The sequence below is a fragment of the Heteronotia binoei genome, chromosome 10 (genome assembly GCF_032191835.1).
Source record: "Heteronotia binoei isolate CCM8104 ecotype False Entrance Well chromosome 10, APGP_CSIRO_Hbin_v1, whole genome shotgun sequence".
Classification (NCBI taxonomy): domain Eukaryota; kingdom Metazoa; phylum Chordata; class Lepidosauria; order Squamata; family Gekkonidae; genus Heteronotia; species Heteronotia binoei.
In genome coordinates this window covers 65,988,534-66,004,060 of record NC_083232.1, presented here as the reverse complement: position 1 = coordinate 66,004,060, position 15,527 = coordinate 65,988,534, and the positions used below count along the sequence as shown (strand labels likewise).

The window sequence follows — 15,527 nt, the reverse complement described above, 5'->3', positions numbered from 1 at the left end:
GATAGTGTAGGGGGGAGGATCAGTAGGGGTGAGATTCCCTCCCCCACAAACTGCCTCTTCTGTAATAATAGAACCATTGGTTCTGGCAGTGAATCAACACACATTGCAAGAGAGTGAAGTGAGATCAATGTTGTTCAAAGCTTATTTGTCACTTTTCAACCGAAGATATTTATTTCCTGGTGGAAGGCTATTTCAGGTTTTTGTTATTACAACAATAATTAGGACCATATCTCTAAAATGATTTTTTCCCCTTCAGATGTAGTAATATAATCTCAGAATAATGGCATCAAATGTATTTTTATTAATTAAATGATTTTAATTTTCTTCCAAACTAACTATACATAACTGAATTTTTAATATTTTCAGTATCTTTTGTGTCAAATACCGCTTAAGTTATAGCAAACAGAAGACAAGATGGTTCTCTTACACATATATTGATTAAGTAGACGTATTATGTACTGGATCATTCCAATTGGGCAAAAGGGGGGAGGGACCCCTTTTGCCCCTCCCCTCAGTTCACTACAAGGAGGAGAGCTGAGTGACATTGCCCCGCCTCCCTCTTATACCAAAAGAAAACCTAGTGAGAATCCAACATTTGCCAAGTTCTTTCCTAATGTGACAAATGAAGCTTATCCACAGTTTCCAAATACGTTGCAACAACCAAGTTGTATTTTCCCACATGTTGTAGTTAGACATGTTGTATGTGACGACAGCTTAGCAAGTTTCCTTTTTTAAAGTATCAGACAAAGATATGAACCCAAAAGGTGTCTGCTAGCCAGTACTGGCTATACTAAAGAGACGCATTCTTCTGTGTTTAGATACACTACTTTACAGACTACCAGATGCTGATAAACACACAGCCATCTTGCCAATATCCTATTAAACAGTGAAAGCTGCACAATAGATTAGTGTTCTTTTTTGTTACTTACTGGCCTTTGAGACATTCTTTCAGTGCTGCATTTTCCTCTCTGCATTTTACCACCATCAGAAGGCCTGTTTCTTGACAACATTTGGTAAAGGCTGAAAATAAGAATTACCAGTATTTATTTATTTAGAAGATTTATATTCTGCCCTACCCCCACAAACAGGCTCAGGGTGGATTACAGCATTGTTAAACTATTAAAACACAACATTAAAATCAATAAAAACAGGCATTAAAACAATTTACCTCATGGTTATAACAAGAGACAAAAAATAGTTTACAATTATCCGCTGGCTAATGAGTCAAGTAATATCATATTGTTACTGGGCCGTCAGATAGACACTTCAGCAGCTTTCAGTATAGTCTGAATATATCAGTATGCTGCGGCAAGGGAGGCCAAATTGATTTAATTTGGACACCTGCTGCCTCAGTTAAAGGTCTGGCGGAATAGCTCTGTCCTACAATCCCTGCAAAATGTTAACAAATCTGGCAGGTCTATAACCTCCAATGGGAGTATGTTCCACCAAGCTGGGGCCAAGGCTGAACTGAAAAAGCCCTGACCCTAGTCGAGGCCAGATGAACGTCCTTCGGGCTGGGGACTACCAGTATATGTTGGTTCCCTGAGCGTAAAGCCCTTTGGGCCACATATGGGGAGAGATGGTCCCTCAGATGTTGGCTGCAGGCTACGCAGGGCTTTAAAGAACAGTACAAAAACCTTAAATCTAGTATCAATAGGCAGTCAGTGCAAATGGTGTAATGCCAGTCGGATACACGCTTGTATAGACAATGCCATCAACAGTCATTCTGCACCACCTGGAGTTTCCGGATGAGCCTCAAGGGAAAGCCTGCATAGAGCGAGTTACAGTTATCCAATTTGGAAGTGACCATTGCTTGGGTCACTGTAGCCAAGTCCTGAGGGGAGACATAGGGAGCAAGCTGCCCAATCTGCCAAAGATGATAAAAGGCAGATTTGGCAACTTCAGTGACCTGGACCTCCACAGAAAGTGAAGCATCAAGAACACTCCCAGGCTCTTTGCCTTCTGGGCTGGCACAAGAGGTGTGCCATCCAGGGCTGGCAGTCTGATACCCTGTGCTACTCCACCCAGTTTAAGTATAGGACCTCTGTCTTCACTGGATTAAGCTTCAGTTGACTCTGCTGCAATCATCCAGGAAATGCCTCAGCCAAATAATCCAGGGTGGAGTCCGGACAACTGTCCATCAACAGATAGAGTTAGGTGTCATCTGCATACTGGTAACAGCCCAAGCCCCTGGGCTAACTGGGCTGGGGGCACATGTAAATGTTAAACATCATGGGTGAGAGAATTGCCCCCTGCGGCACACCACATTCAAGTGAGTGTCATGAGGAAACTTGTTCATAAAGCACCACCCTCTGTTCCCAACTATGGAGAAAGGAGGAAAACAACTGTAAGGCAACTCCCTGTACTCCTACATTGGCAAGGTGGTGGGTCATAAGATTGTAGTCAACCATGTTAAACACTGCCGTTAGATCTAAAGACAAAAGCAGCGCCAACCTTTCTCAATCCAGCTGCCTCCAGAAGTCATCTGTGAGGGCAAGTAGTGCAGTCTCTGTCCTGTGGCCTGGGCGGAAGCAGGACTGGTCAAGAATAGATGTGTCCTCCAGGAAACCCTGGAGCTGTTCAGCCACCACCTTCTCAACTACCTTACCCAGGAACAGAAGGTTGAACACTAGGGTCGTTTTCGCACTCACCTTCCGCCGGCGCGACCCCCCTCTTCACCGCGCAGGATCTGCGCGGATTTCGCACTAAACGCTGCGGAGCAGCCCGAAAAGCCGGAAGCTCCCGGCGCAAAAGCCTCTCAAACTGAAACCGCTAAAAAGCAGTTTGGCGTTTGCGCGGCTTTTGCGACGGGAGCTTCTGGCTTTTCTGGCTGCTCCGCAGCGTTTAGTGCGAAATCCGCGCAGATCCTGCGCGGTGAAGAGGGGGGTCGTGCCGGCGGAAGGTGAGTGCGAAAACGACCTAGGTGATAGTTGGCCAGGATGTAGGGTCCAATGTTGTTTTTTAATTGTAAGATAATGTATATTCAGAATTCAGTTCACCCCCTAGTATAATGCTATTTCATTGCCACACAGCATACATTCACATGAGCAATGAGTTTTGTTTTTAGATGTACACTTGGTCCACATAAAAATCTTAACGAAGGCTGAAGAAATACAGTTACTGAATGCACACACTGTGGCCTGGGCTGACTGTACTATTTTAGAGCCTTGTCACAGAACTGTACCATTTCAGAATGCGCATTAGAATGTCTCTCATTTGAAATTTCTGTGTACATTCAGGAAGTGCATACTTTGAATACCAGATACTGGGGACTGAGAGATTAGCCTGCACGCTCAAGCTTTGCTTTTCTGCTTCTAAAGGCATCAGGGAGGGCCTCAGGAGATAATAATGATCTCTGCTAGTAGAAAACTTGTACATTAGTCCAAGGTCACTGGGGCTGTGGGTCAGTGGTAGAGAATCTACTAAATATGCAGAAGGTCCCAGTTTCACCCACCAACTTCTCCAGTTAAAAGGTTCAGGATAGCTGGTGATGTCAAAGCCCTGCAATTGAGACCTTGGAGAGCTGTTGCCAGTCCAAGCAAATACTGACCTTGATAGATCAAGGGTTTGACTCAATATAAAGCAGCTTCACATGTGCTCATGGTGCCTAGAATATAATATGGGGGGGGGGACAGAGAATGCTTCTAATGGGACACAGGTGAGAGCCCTCTTAAAGAAGTATTCTGTGGAGATACTGGGAGCGAAGTGTTACTTCACAGTGCCATCCAATGGAGCTTTTCTGAGTCAAAGAGAACAAGGTGTGAGTCATGTGGCACCTTCTGCACCAACAAATTTTTATTCTAGGTATAAGCTTTCATGTGCGGGCACACACATGAAAGAAGTGCATGTACACACGGAAGCTTATACCCAGAATAAAGCTTTGTTGGTCTTAAAGGTGCCACTGGACTAAAACTTTGTTCTGTTACTTCCGACCAACATAGCTATCCATCTGAGTCAAACAGAGTTCTTCATATAGACTTCAAGCATCAACTAGATCCCTCAGCAGTGCACTACAATTTATTTGCTAAGCATTTAAGGTATAAAGTTCCTCACATCCTCTCTGATTTTGAGATTAGTACACATGCAGGATGCTCTCTTACCATGATCTTATTCTTAAGTACTTGGACCAGTTTCAGCTGTTGCTGCTTGAAGCCTACAATGTATATGCTCAAATCCTACCCATCTTGGCTCATAACATCAAGCTGAAAAGGAATAACTGGCTGAGTCCCAGAAGTGACAAATGTCTCATTATGACAGAGTGGTCCTGGTCACTGTGAAAGAAAACAACTGTTCTCCTAGAGACAACTATCAGCTGGTTTCAAGAGGGCAGGGTTCAAGCAGGGGATGATCACAAAGTTACATGTGTTTCTGGTTAACATAGATATCCAGACCCAGTTAAATCTGGCAGGCAGCTTGGCTTTAAAAACAAGCGACTTTGGTGGCTCTGGCTGATTGCCTTCATAGGAGAGAAAAACAGGAGGAATGTGACAGAATAGATTCTCCAGGACCTCCAAGTGATGTTGGTGCCATCAACCATGGCATTTTTCTGAATTGCTTTTCTGAGATGGGAGCTGCCCAGTGCTGACGCCTGGTATTTATTATTTCTGCTTGGGCATCAATATATTGGTCTAAAAAAGATTTATGTTACAGATTTGATATGTCTTGAGTCTCTTGAAAATTACACGCTGAAGAGCACAAAATATTCCAGCACTTTTGTAACATCTGTATTAGGAAGCCATCCTAGTCACCAATCATGCGGTTGTATTAGTCAAGAATCTTCGCAGAGAAGTATTTTCTCGCTCAGTGACCCAGTCCGATCTCCAAGCTTAGCCACTTTTGGCCTGTTGCCTCGAGCTGTTTGTAAGGTCTTTCTCACTTGTTTAGCAACAAGGTTATAATTAGGATTTTCCCCTTCACACTGTGTAACAAATTAACACTGCTCATATTTGGAGTGATCTTCAATACTACTAAACTATTTATGAAACTGTATTATTCTGTAACAAATTCAGAGGTGAAACCCTTCTCCTTTTCATATGGCTTTCAACAAGTTCTAGCCAGTGTGATAAACACAGCTTGCTTTCAATCATCGTTGTGTGCTGCCAGTTCCTGAGAAAACACTACACACAAAAAACTACTTTCCTTTACAGATGCAGCCTAAATGTAAGAAAATCAAGTGTATAGAGTATGTGTGACTGATATATAAATATATTTTGCCATATGTGCAAAAAAACCCTCTGGCTACAGGAAACACAAAAGGTGAGCCAGGCCTCTTTACCACTGTCACCACTCAGAAGCAGAATGAATTCCTATGTAGTAGTTGTAATACAACAAGTCCTAAGTGGCATGGCTGCTACCTCTCCACGTGGAATTCCTGAACATAGAGCACTGCCAGACTGTAGCCCTGAAGTGGGTTAATTACATTAATTAATTAAATTTTATCCTGCCCTTCCTCCAAAGAGGTCAGGGGAGTGCATACCATTCTCTCCTCCTCCATTTTATCCTTTCAACAACGTTTGGCTGAGAATACACAACTGGTTCAAGGCCGCCCAAGAAGCTTGTGTGGCAGAGTGGGGATCTGAACCTGGACCCCCCAGATTGTAGTCCAACATGCTATTTAAATTTATTTTATAAAATAATTTAATGCTGCCTTTCCACCCAACAAGAGTTCCCAAGGTAGGGATCACTGTACCATGCTGGCTTTCACATTGAATTAAGTAACTAATTCACCTTTCCTTGAAATATAAAGCACTACACTGTCAAAATTCTGTCATCATAACCAAAAATTAATCACAGACCTAAGAAAATAGGATTTTTCAGATGCCATATATACTATCTCTAATAAATGCTCCTAATAAGTGTAAGCAGTGACTGTTGATCTTGGAGCAGTACAAAAAAAAGAACTATGCCAGCAGCAAGAAACAGTACATAAATTTCAGCCTGTTTAATGTATCCTCTAGATAAACCATATTTTCCCACTTAAACAAACAAACCGAAAAAAGCACAGAGGCTATAAATTAGTTGGCAAATGCAGATAGGTTCTCAAGCTGAATATTTGGTCTGGGGAGCAATTGGATTTTGCCTTCCCACTGGCAGGGGCCCTGAGTGCAGCAGTGCTGTACTGCAGTGGCTGTTTGTGCTCTTTGCAATCATTCCTCCTGAAAGCTGTGAAAGTTTAAAAAAAAAGAGGAAAAGAAAAAGAAAACAGCCTCAATACAAAATAAAATAAAAGCTGAAGACAACAGGAGGTCCCTCTCACTTGTTAGCTCACCAGCTTCAGTTGGTTAAAGGTGTGATGTCCTAGCGAATGAAGACCGAACCGCTACAGAGAGCACACCCCGGCTTTCGACAGACCCTGCTGAAGCTATATACAGCCACAGAAAGCATCATTACAATGTGATAAAACTGCTTCCAGCTATATAGCTTTAATATTGTTAATGCTAACAAAAAAGGAAAAGAAAAAAAAAAGAAACAGACTCGAGAATATTAGATCCCTCCACATGAATATATGACACAACTTAATTAGTACTGGCTTCTCGTATCCCCAGCCTTTTAAAATCCCTGTGATGCTAGGAGGGGGGGGGGGGAACCCTAAATGAATCCAGACATAACTCGGTCAGAAAGATTTAGAGTCTCAACAAGTATGGAAACCCCACACCTGTCATTTTGTTTTCCAATTCTGAGCATCCGGGAAGTCTCTTTGGATTTTTATGCAGTACATTAAACAGCTTCAGCCATTTAATTAGAATTCACTTTGGAAAAATAGCCTCACCAATCAAGTGGAATACTGGCTGATCTAAGTACTCACAAACATTAAAGATTAGCTTTCAGCAAATCAGCCCTATCTTGTGTCCTGTTCCATAATGTGAAAGGTATCTTAAAGACGGGTAATGAACTGCACAAAATGGGAGTAAATACACAGGGAGAGAATAAAGGTTCACAATACTTTCAGTGTTTTCACAGTATTTTCAACTCAGTCCCAACAGAGATTGTAATTGCAGGGCACTACCCTTTTCACAATCAGACCGCTGTTGACATATATTGCATGCTGAGTGAGGAACAGTTGGCCTTTCAAGTCTAGTCTAGCACTGCATGGAGAGGAGGGACAAGAAAATCTATCCAGAAATCCATAACCCTTATTTGATTTCGAGCATCCTTAAAAAAAAAGAAATCAGGAAAGCAATCTCCTGTGGTTAAAGACGTTAACATATTGTAGATATAAAAAACATGCTGCTTTTGTGTGGCTGCACTTGCATGGCTTGCAAAAAGCCAGAGAATTACACATTTCATTTTTAAAAGTCTGCAAATTCAGAAATGCAACTGGGAGGGGATGAGGATGGAGTCACACACACACACGAAAAAGGAGAAAGCCTTGCAGAGACTTTATGCTACTTTCAGGGTTAGATCAACTGTGCTTCTGTCATGAATGTATCTCTGGCCAAATGTAACACAAGAACAAAACAGTCAACAAATTCTGTTGTTTCAGTAGAACTTTGCTCATGCTGCCCACAAATGGAAGAAGGGCTACTAATTTAATCTTCTGAACATTATAATACACAGGGAAGAAAATGTTATGTTTGAATGTTATCGCCCCACCCCAACCAAAGGTCAGTGCTTTACTGATAAGAATACAGCCTCTGAATTGGCCACGGCATTGTTTGTTTACACAATGTATATCCTGCCTTTCTGCCCTCACAAGGGCTGCCAAGGCAGCTAAGAAATTAAAAAATAGATAGCAAAATCACAATTTAGAACTATTGAAAATCAACCACCCTTCACAAAAACACGCATAATTAAAACAATTAAAAGCAGAGCTAAAATACATACAAATATATAAAAAACAAAACATTGGTCAGGGTAGAAGGATCACTGAGGGAATGCAGAACAAAACAGAAAAGTCTTCACCTACTGGCTGAAAACGGCAACAGAAGGGGATGGGTGAGTCTCCCTGGGGGAAGGGGTCTAAAGTTTGGCTGCCATGACTGAGAAGGCCCTCTCCTGGATCACAGTCCAGCTAATCTCAAAAGGCTGGTGGGAAGGATCAAAGCAGGGCCTTGGAAGATGACAATAGTGGTTGGGCAGGTTCCTAAGAGAGTAGATATGTTGGTCCCAAACTATATATGGCTCTGAAAGGTCAACCCGCAGCACCTCAAATTGTTCCCAGAAGCAAACTGGGAGCCAGTGCAGATGGACCAAAACTCGTGATGTGATCTCTATGACCCAATCCAGTCAACATCTTGACTGCAGTATTCTGTATCAACTGAAGTTTCTGAACACTGTTCAGGGGTGATTCCATGTCGAGTGTATTGCAGTAATCAAATCTAGATGTAACCAGGGCATGAACCGCAGTGGCCATAACTTTGGATCTCTCTCTAGTTTATGTCCTCAGCACTCAGCATTTATATACAGAGGGGTTAACTTTATGCACAAACAATTGTTAAATAGCTATTGCCAATGTTTCTCAAATTTGGGTCTCATGGTTCTTTGTAAAGTCAGAATGTCAGCCTTTCTCATACCCCCTCTAAGTTTTGTAGGAATGGCAGCAGGAACTCAGGGAAAGGAATCTGCCTCCCTTTCTTTTGGGAGGGTGGATGCAATCAAAAAGCCACCACTACAACAGTCACTTAACTTCAGAGCATGTGTTGATTGGTTACTGGGATCCCAAGTTCAGCCCTAGGAACTCTAATTGGCTTAGAGGTACCAAAGAGGAATAATTTCTATACAGCTTTAAGAGTTGTTCCAGATAGAAAATGGGAAGTGGAACTGGTTTTCACTATTTTCTAGTGCAACAGATATCATAGAGACAGACATCTCTCTGTAGGCATAGCCAACAACAGCAAATGGTGGTCTTTAACAAAGTATAGGATTTATTAAAAACATACATTAGCCACCTTTCTTCCTTACAGAGCTCAAGGTGGTTTATAAATCAAGATCAAACACAATGGATAAAACATATTAAGAACATAAAACCAAAATTTTAAATAGTTACTCAAGATGGGTACTAAACGTAATCAAATGCAGTCCTAAATAAAACTATCTTCAACTGCTTCCTAAAAAGGTGCACCTTTCTGGGAGATGTTCCATAATCATGCAGCTGCCACTAAAAAGGCCCTCTCTCAAGTAGCCACCAAAATGAGCTTATTTGATTCCTGAGACAGTCCAGAGGGCTTCTCCCTATGATCTTAATTACTGGGCAGGAAACATATGTGTTTTGTATATTCTGTGTATTTTTATTCGCAACTGTTATGCCATTAAAGCTATGGTATGGTATGGTATGGTATGGTATGGTATGGTATGGTATGGTATGGTATGGTATGGTATGGTATGGTATGGTATGGTATGGTATGGTATGGTATGGTATGGTATGGTATGGTATGGGCACTGGTCTTCTATTTCTGTGACCAGCTCTGGAAGTTTTTCCCAACATCTTCCCATCTGTGTTCAGCTGGCCACTGGCTACAAGTGACAAATAGGAAGTTTCTTGCTGTCTCTAATACAAATTCCCTTCCAATCAAGGGGTGAGGCAGATTAGAACTGTATTTTCAGTTATGGCCCTAGAGGACCAGCTACCCTCACAGACATGCGGCCCGCGGGCCGGATGAGGCCCGCAAAGGGCTCCAATCAGGCCCTCCAGCGACTGGCTGTTGTCCGCTTCATTTCCCCTTTCCTGCTTTTTTCGGTCGCCTTTTTGTGTTTCTTCCCAGATAAGCCAGAGCAGCAAAGCAGCCAGCCTTTCCCTCTCCCCCCTCCCTTTTCCCAAAGGGAGGAGGAGGGAGGAGCAGCCTCAGCCAATGAGGGAGCTTGGCTCTATAGCTCTGCTGGGTGATTAAGTTTGCCAGGCTCAATTAATCATCCTGCAGAGCTACTGAGACAAGCCTCTCTTCCTTCTAATGAATGGCTGAGGCTCCTCCCCCTCCTCATGCCCTGGGGAAGGAAAGAAAGAGCCAGAGCTTCCTTTACATAGTCCCCACCATCAGGAGAGCTACAAAGAGTGCTTTTAAGACTAGCAACATTTTATTGGATTATAAAAGTTATGACATGGAGTGAAATGGACAAATTAACAAGAATATTAAGAGACTATGATTTAGAAGTTTTTAAGACGGAGTGGAAAAAGTTTAGAAGATATGTAGAAAAAAAGTGGAAAATAAAAGGACACTGGACAATTTTTGATAATGAATAAGTTTTAGAAAGAAGAAGAATATAAATTTTTGTTTTAATAGTTAAGGGTACCTTTAAATATTAGCATTTTAAGTAAATAACACCGGCATGTAAGAAATAATTTATTACCATATGTTACCAATAAAAATTGTTTTAATCGAAGACTAGCAACATTTTAGTGAAGGTATGAGCTTTTTGCCTTGATACAGAGAGAGAGAGTGAGAGAGAGAGAGAGAGAGAGTGAGTTTTGTTGGGCTTATTATGGGTGTAACTGGGTTCCCCTCCTCTTTTTCACTGTACTCATGCCCTCCAGTCTTTCTCAAAAGGAAAGCATGTGAACTATTTAGAAGAGAAATATCAGCATTAGGCTGAAAGTGTGTTCCACTTCAGGATTACCCAGCAAATTTTCCTTAATTTTTCTTTCACGTTTTTCTTTGATTGGGGGTCTTGAATTTAGACTTCCCAGATAGTAGGCTGACACTGACCACTGTACATGGCGGTCTCTCTGTTCTTGTAGTTTTTGGAGGGAAGTTGTATTTTTTTTTAGTTGTAGTCATATTTCTGGGGAAGATTATAGTTTTGTAGACAAGCACATAGCCCTCAGTCTGTGCCATGGTGCCTTCACATGTTCTTGACTGGTACATAAAGCAACTTCAAAAGCTCACAATGCCCAGCTGCTTCATGTTCCTCGGGGTCTTAAAGCATTGACCATGTCTGTAATGAATGTCAATGCATCAAAAGTAGGTTTGCAACTTACAGATGTGCACACCTGAACAACACATATTCAAGACTTGTACAGTACTAGGGTTGCCAAGTCCAATTCAAGAAATATCTGGGAACTTTGGGGGTGGGGCCAGGAGACTTTGGGGGCGGAGCCAGGAGCACGGGTGTGACAAGCAGAATTGAACTCCAAAGGGAGTTCTGGCCATCACATTTAAAGGGACGGCACACCTTTTAAAATGCCTTCCTTCCATAGAAAATAATGAAGGATAGGGGCACCTTCTTTTGGGGCTTGTAGAATTGGACCCCCTGGTCCAATACTTTTGAAACTTGGGGGGTATTTTGGGAAGAGGCACTAGATGCTATACTGAAAAATTGGCACCTCTACCTCAAAAAACAGCCCCCCCCAGAGCCCCCGATACCCGCGGATCAATTTCCCATCATTCCTTATGGGAATTGTTCATGGAGGTGCATAATGGCTGTGGGGGTGGGGCTTCCCCCGCCGGCCAGCTGGCTGGGGGAGGGGGGAAGCCTGTAAACCCGGAGAATTCCCCGCTGGGACCTGGGGATTGGGAAGCCTATACAGTACAAACATTGTCTGCAGTTTTTGATGCAATAATTCATAGCAAGAGGTGTCATTTATCAGAGACTGTAAAACAAAATATTGCAAGCATGCTAATATTTTAAGCATGTTTTACTTGAAGTAAAAAAAAAATTTTAATTGTGTGTCCGTGCCCTTTATAAAGTTTATATGTCTGCTACCTTGCATTACATTTTATGATACACATGCCCAGGCCCGACAAGGTCTCATTTATGTCAAATCTGGCCCTCATAACAAATGAGTTCGACACCCCTGCTGTAAACCATGCACTGCCAGTACAACCATTTCACTTAAACTTGCTTTTAAAGTGTAGCTAAAATGGTTCTCATTGTAGCATTTTGAGGACAGTGGCGGTTCAGGACACATTTTGGAAAACACAGAACAAGGCAATGTTTTGCTTTAAAGAGATGTAATTCACTGACAAAGAAAATAAAGTTTTATTCAGAATGTAAGCTTTCATGCGCATGCACACTTTATCAGACAATTCATTGTCTGACAAAGTATGAATGCACACGAAAGCTTACATTCTGAATAAAACTTTGTTGTTCTTAAAGATGCTATTGGACTCCAGCTTTGTTCTATTGCTTCGGACCAACATGGCTGCCTACCTGGATCTACTGACCAAGAAAGTTATGGGGCTAGAACAATCTTTTGTACACAGTGATTATGCCAGTATTTGAATAGGCTAAATTTGGCTTTTTGCATGTTCAATATAAAAGCTTTGTTGCATTAAGTGGTTTTTGAAATAGGACCAGAAATAGGAAAACAAATACTAGTTGTGCTTTAAATTACATAATACTTAGCATTTAATCTGAATGCTGAAAAACACTTTAAATAGATTTTCTCCACAAGAAACTCACAACAGTTTTTAATGCTTACAACGTAAGTCAGTGTTATCTCTATTCTTACAGAATTAAGCCAAGAAAAGTTCCTAGATCTGTTCAGCTGATGACAAAAACACAGAATATTGCCTAACTCAACTATTCCTAATGGGTTTTCTTGTTATGAATCATGAAACTTACCAAAGTTTCAAAATGTAATGCAAGCGTTTCTCACTAAAACTGGTATGACACTGTATTTTCCCTATACAATCAATAAAGCAGTACTACTCATTACTGAGGTAACACTGATGGTCTTTGGACTGGCTCTGTAGTTTATATAAAGGGTTTACAATTTTACTACTTAAGAGCTGGTCCTATGGAGGTGTTATCTCACCATTTATATTTTCCCCAACACTTATGATATTGCTATCACACTCTTAAAATAGGAAAACATCTACCATGAACCAGAGCAAGCTTAAAGTTATACCCCCCAACCTTGGACAAAAAAGGGAGGGGAGTATATTCTCCAGTGACTCAATAGAGGAAAAGAAACGATGATTAGGAATTACAGAACCCATTAGGTATTGAAAAATCATGTATTTTGTGAAACAGCTAGGAGACAATGATTTTTAAAAACTAGGAATGTGCCACTTTTTAAAAAAATAATTAAAGTTATGTTTTTAATTTTTTATTAAACTGTGATTTATTACCTTGTTCTTTTGCATATTATGTATTGTGCAAAGAATGGATTTGTGTGTGCATTTAATGAGGCAAGTAGAAGGTACAGTGAACATGAAAAGACTATTCCACATTGTAGTGCATGAGCTATTTGATATTTCCGACACAGTACAAAAGACAGCTTCTCTGTAGATTGATCATGGTTCAGTTAACATCACTGAATATCTAATACCTCCAACTCAATTAATTCTCACCTGATTAAGATCAGGCTGATATTCAAACTAAATCATCTCTCCAGTCAAGTAGAAATCAATATTTCTTATTTTACTTTTAAATTATAGCAACAAATAAAATATACAACACCGTCCATGTGTACCAGGAGTGTCTTTCCTGGTCTGGCCTACTATGGCATGCATAACAGAGATGATTAAAGAATTATTCTAATTTGAGCAAGAACATATAGAAAAACCAGATTAATCTGAATACAGGGAGATGGAATGAAGTAATTATAGGGCAACCAGAAGACTTAACATAGTATGAACTCTGGTTCTATAAAATTTGCCTTGTACTCACTGGATCTGAGAGACTGTCTGTGTGTTCATGTCTGCATCACTGTGCTTAAAATCTCATACTAAATACTGACTGATGCTCCTTAGGAGCCTGTGTTAAACTTAACAGCTACTCTAGCATAGCAATTTCCAATTCTGACAGGTAACATTACCAATGTATGGATCTAAAAGAACAACAGATACAAGACCAAACACCTGTTATTTAACAAGCCTCTTTTCTGCTCAAACCTATTTCTGTAGAACACAGTAGTCCTACTCGGGGGGCGGGGCTGACTGATAAGTGAGCCCTCCCATCAGGAGTTGGAAGCAGGACAGTTCTCCAACTTCCAGTCTCACTGGTAGGGGCAATCATCCCTTCTTTAATTCTCATTCTGTCTTGGGACTCAAAGCAGGGCAAACTCTTTTCAAGACTCATCCATTTTTGCCTTCACCCCCCTCCCCCTACTACTTCTCTACACCACCCCCTTAAAAAAAAAACAGTGGGGAGGTTGGTTGTTTACTTCCAAGTTGCTGCAGTTGTGATCATCTAAGACAACAGCATTGCAGCAGACCAGAGGTGACTGGACAAAGAGGCCATCTGCATCCCTGGCCAAAGCACTACTCATCATCAGCTTGAGGATAACAACTCAGCAGAACTCCAGGATGAGGACACAAGCCACAGCTCACTTGACTGTACTTCAGAACAGGAGGTGCAGGGATTGTTGCCTCAAGGACACCATCTGGAATAAATATTCCATCAAGCTTCAAAGAACCCCTCCCAACAGATTTCATCATCACAACCATCCTTTAAGCCACACAACCAACACCAAAGGCAGATGCCAAAGACATCCCTTTACACTCAAAGCAAGAGCCAGTGCTATTACAAAAATGAATGACAGATATATATATATATATATATCCAACACACTTCACAGTGTCCAAACAAGACTGGCAAATGGAAAGGTATTTTTACCTGAAATTCCTAAAAAGATCGGGGGGGGGGGGGGCTGGGGATGCTTCCATGTGGAGATGTAAGATCTATCATGGAAATATTGGAGAAGGGTAAATCCTCCCCAATAGATCTCCCAGAAGCCTAGTTGCATGTATCTATAGCACCCTCCTACTTCTGCTACCTTTGCTCTGGCTTCAGCACAAAGAGTGTGTTGCTGATCACTCCACAAATGGATACAGGGTATCAACACTTAGTTTTACTTGAATGATATCATTCAATCAGGGAGAGGATCTTGAGGGACATTCAGGTTACCAGTGGCTTCTTCATTAGCAAGGAGTACCATGCACCCCTCCCATTGTCTTCTTAATCCAGGGAGAAGCAGGGGCCCATTATGAGAAAAGTTAGAAAGTTAGTAGCAATTCAGGAAGTGGCGTCTCCCTCGTCTGACCTCACGATTTGGGGGAACACTTCTAGAACGGAATGATTTCTTGCCTAGAATTGTTACTGTGGCAAGAAAGTTTCCATTGCAACATGTCATCCTGCAGAAGAGATTAATGCATATCCTACTAGACAAGAGATGCCAGCTGTGTCTACAGTAGACCTACAAAGTGGTCTTATTCAAAGGGGTGGGAAATTCTGATTCATGTACAATTTCAAGTTGGTATGGAGGTGAGCCTTTTGTGTTAAAACACCCATTACAATTAGTTCTCTTCACATAGTCAATTACCAAGATACCACAACAGGCATGGAAGGTATTAACCAAAGGAAATATATGCAATCAGGGCTTTTTCTTGAGCCGGAACGCACCGGAACGCCATTCGGACTGGCTTGGGTAGCATTCCGGCTGCCTAGGCCAGCGTTCAGGCTCTGCCCAGGCTGCTTACCCCGCTGGCTGGCAGGGTCTGGAGAGGCCAACTGCACGTGTGCAGGGGTGTCTGGAGTTCCAGGTGTCTGGCAGAGTCCAGGGAGGCTAGCCACGTGGGGGGGGGGCCTCCAGAGTTCCAGGTATCTGGTGGGGTCTGCGGAGGCCAGCCGCGCATGCACAGGGGCCT

The 15,527-nt window shown here is 41.9% G+C and overlaps 1 protein-coding gene across 1 annotated transcript in view; it reads right to left on the bottom strand.

Moving 5' to 3' along the window:
* The window catches only part of CMC1 (C-X9-C motif containing 1), a 53,257-nt gene that overhangs the window by 679 nt on the left and 37,051 nt on the right, over nt 1-15,527 (bottom strand). The window contains exon 3 of the mRNA XM_060248814.1: nt 930-1,020. Coding sequence (XP_060104797.1) covers nt 930-1,020 — 91 coding nt within the window. The remainder of the gene's footprint in view (nt 1-929; nt 1,021-15,527) is intronic.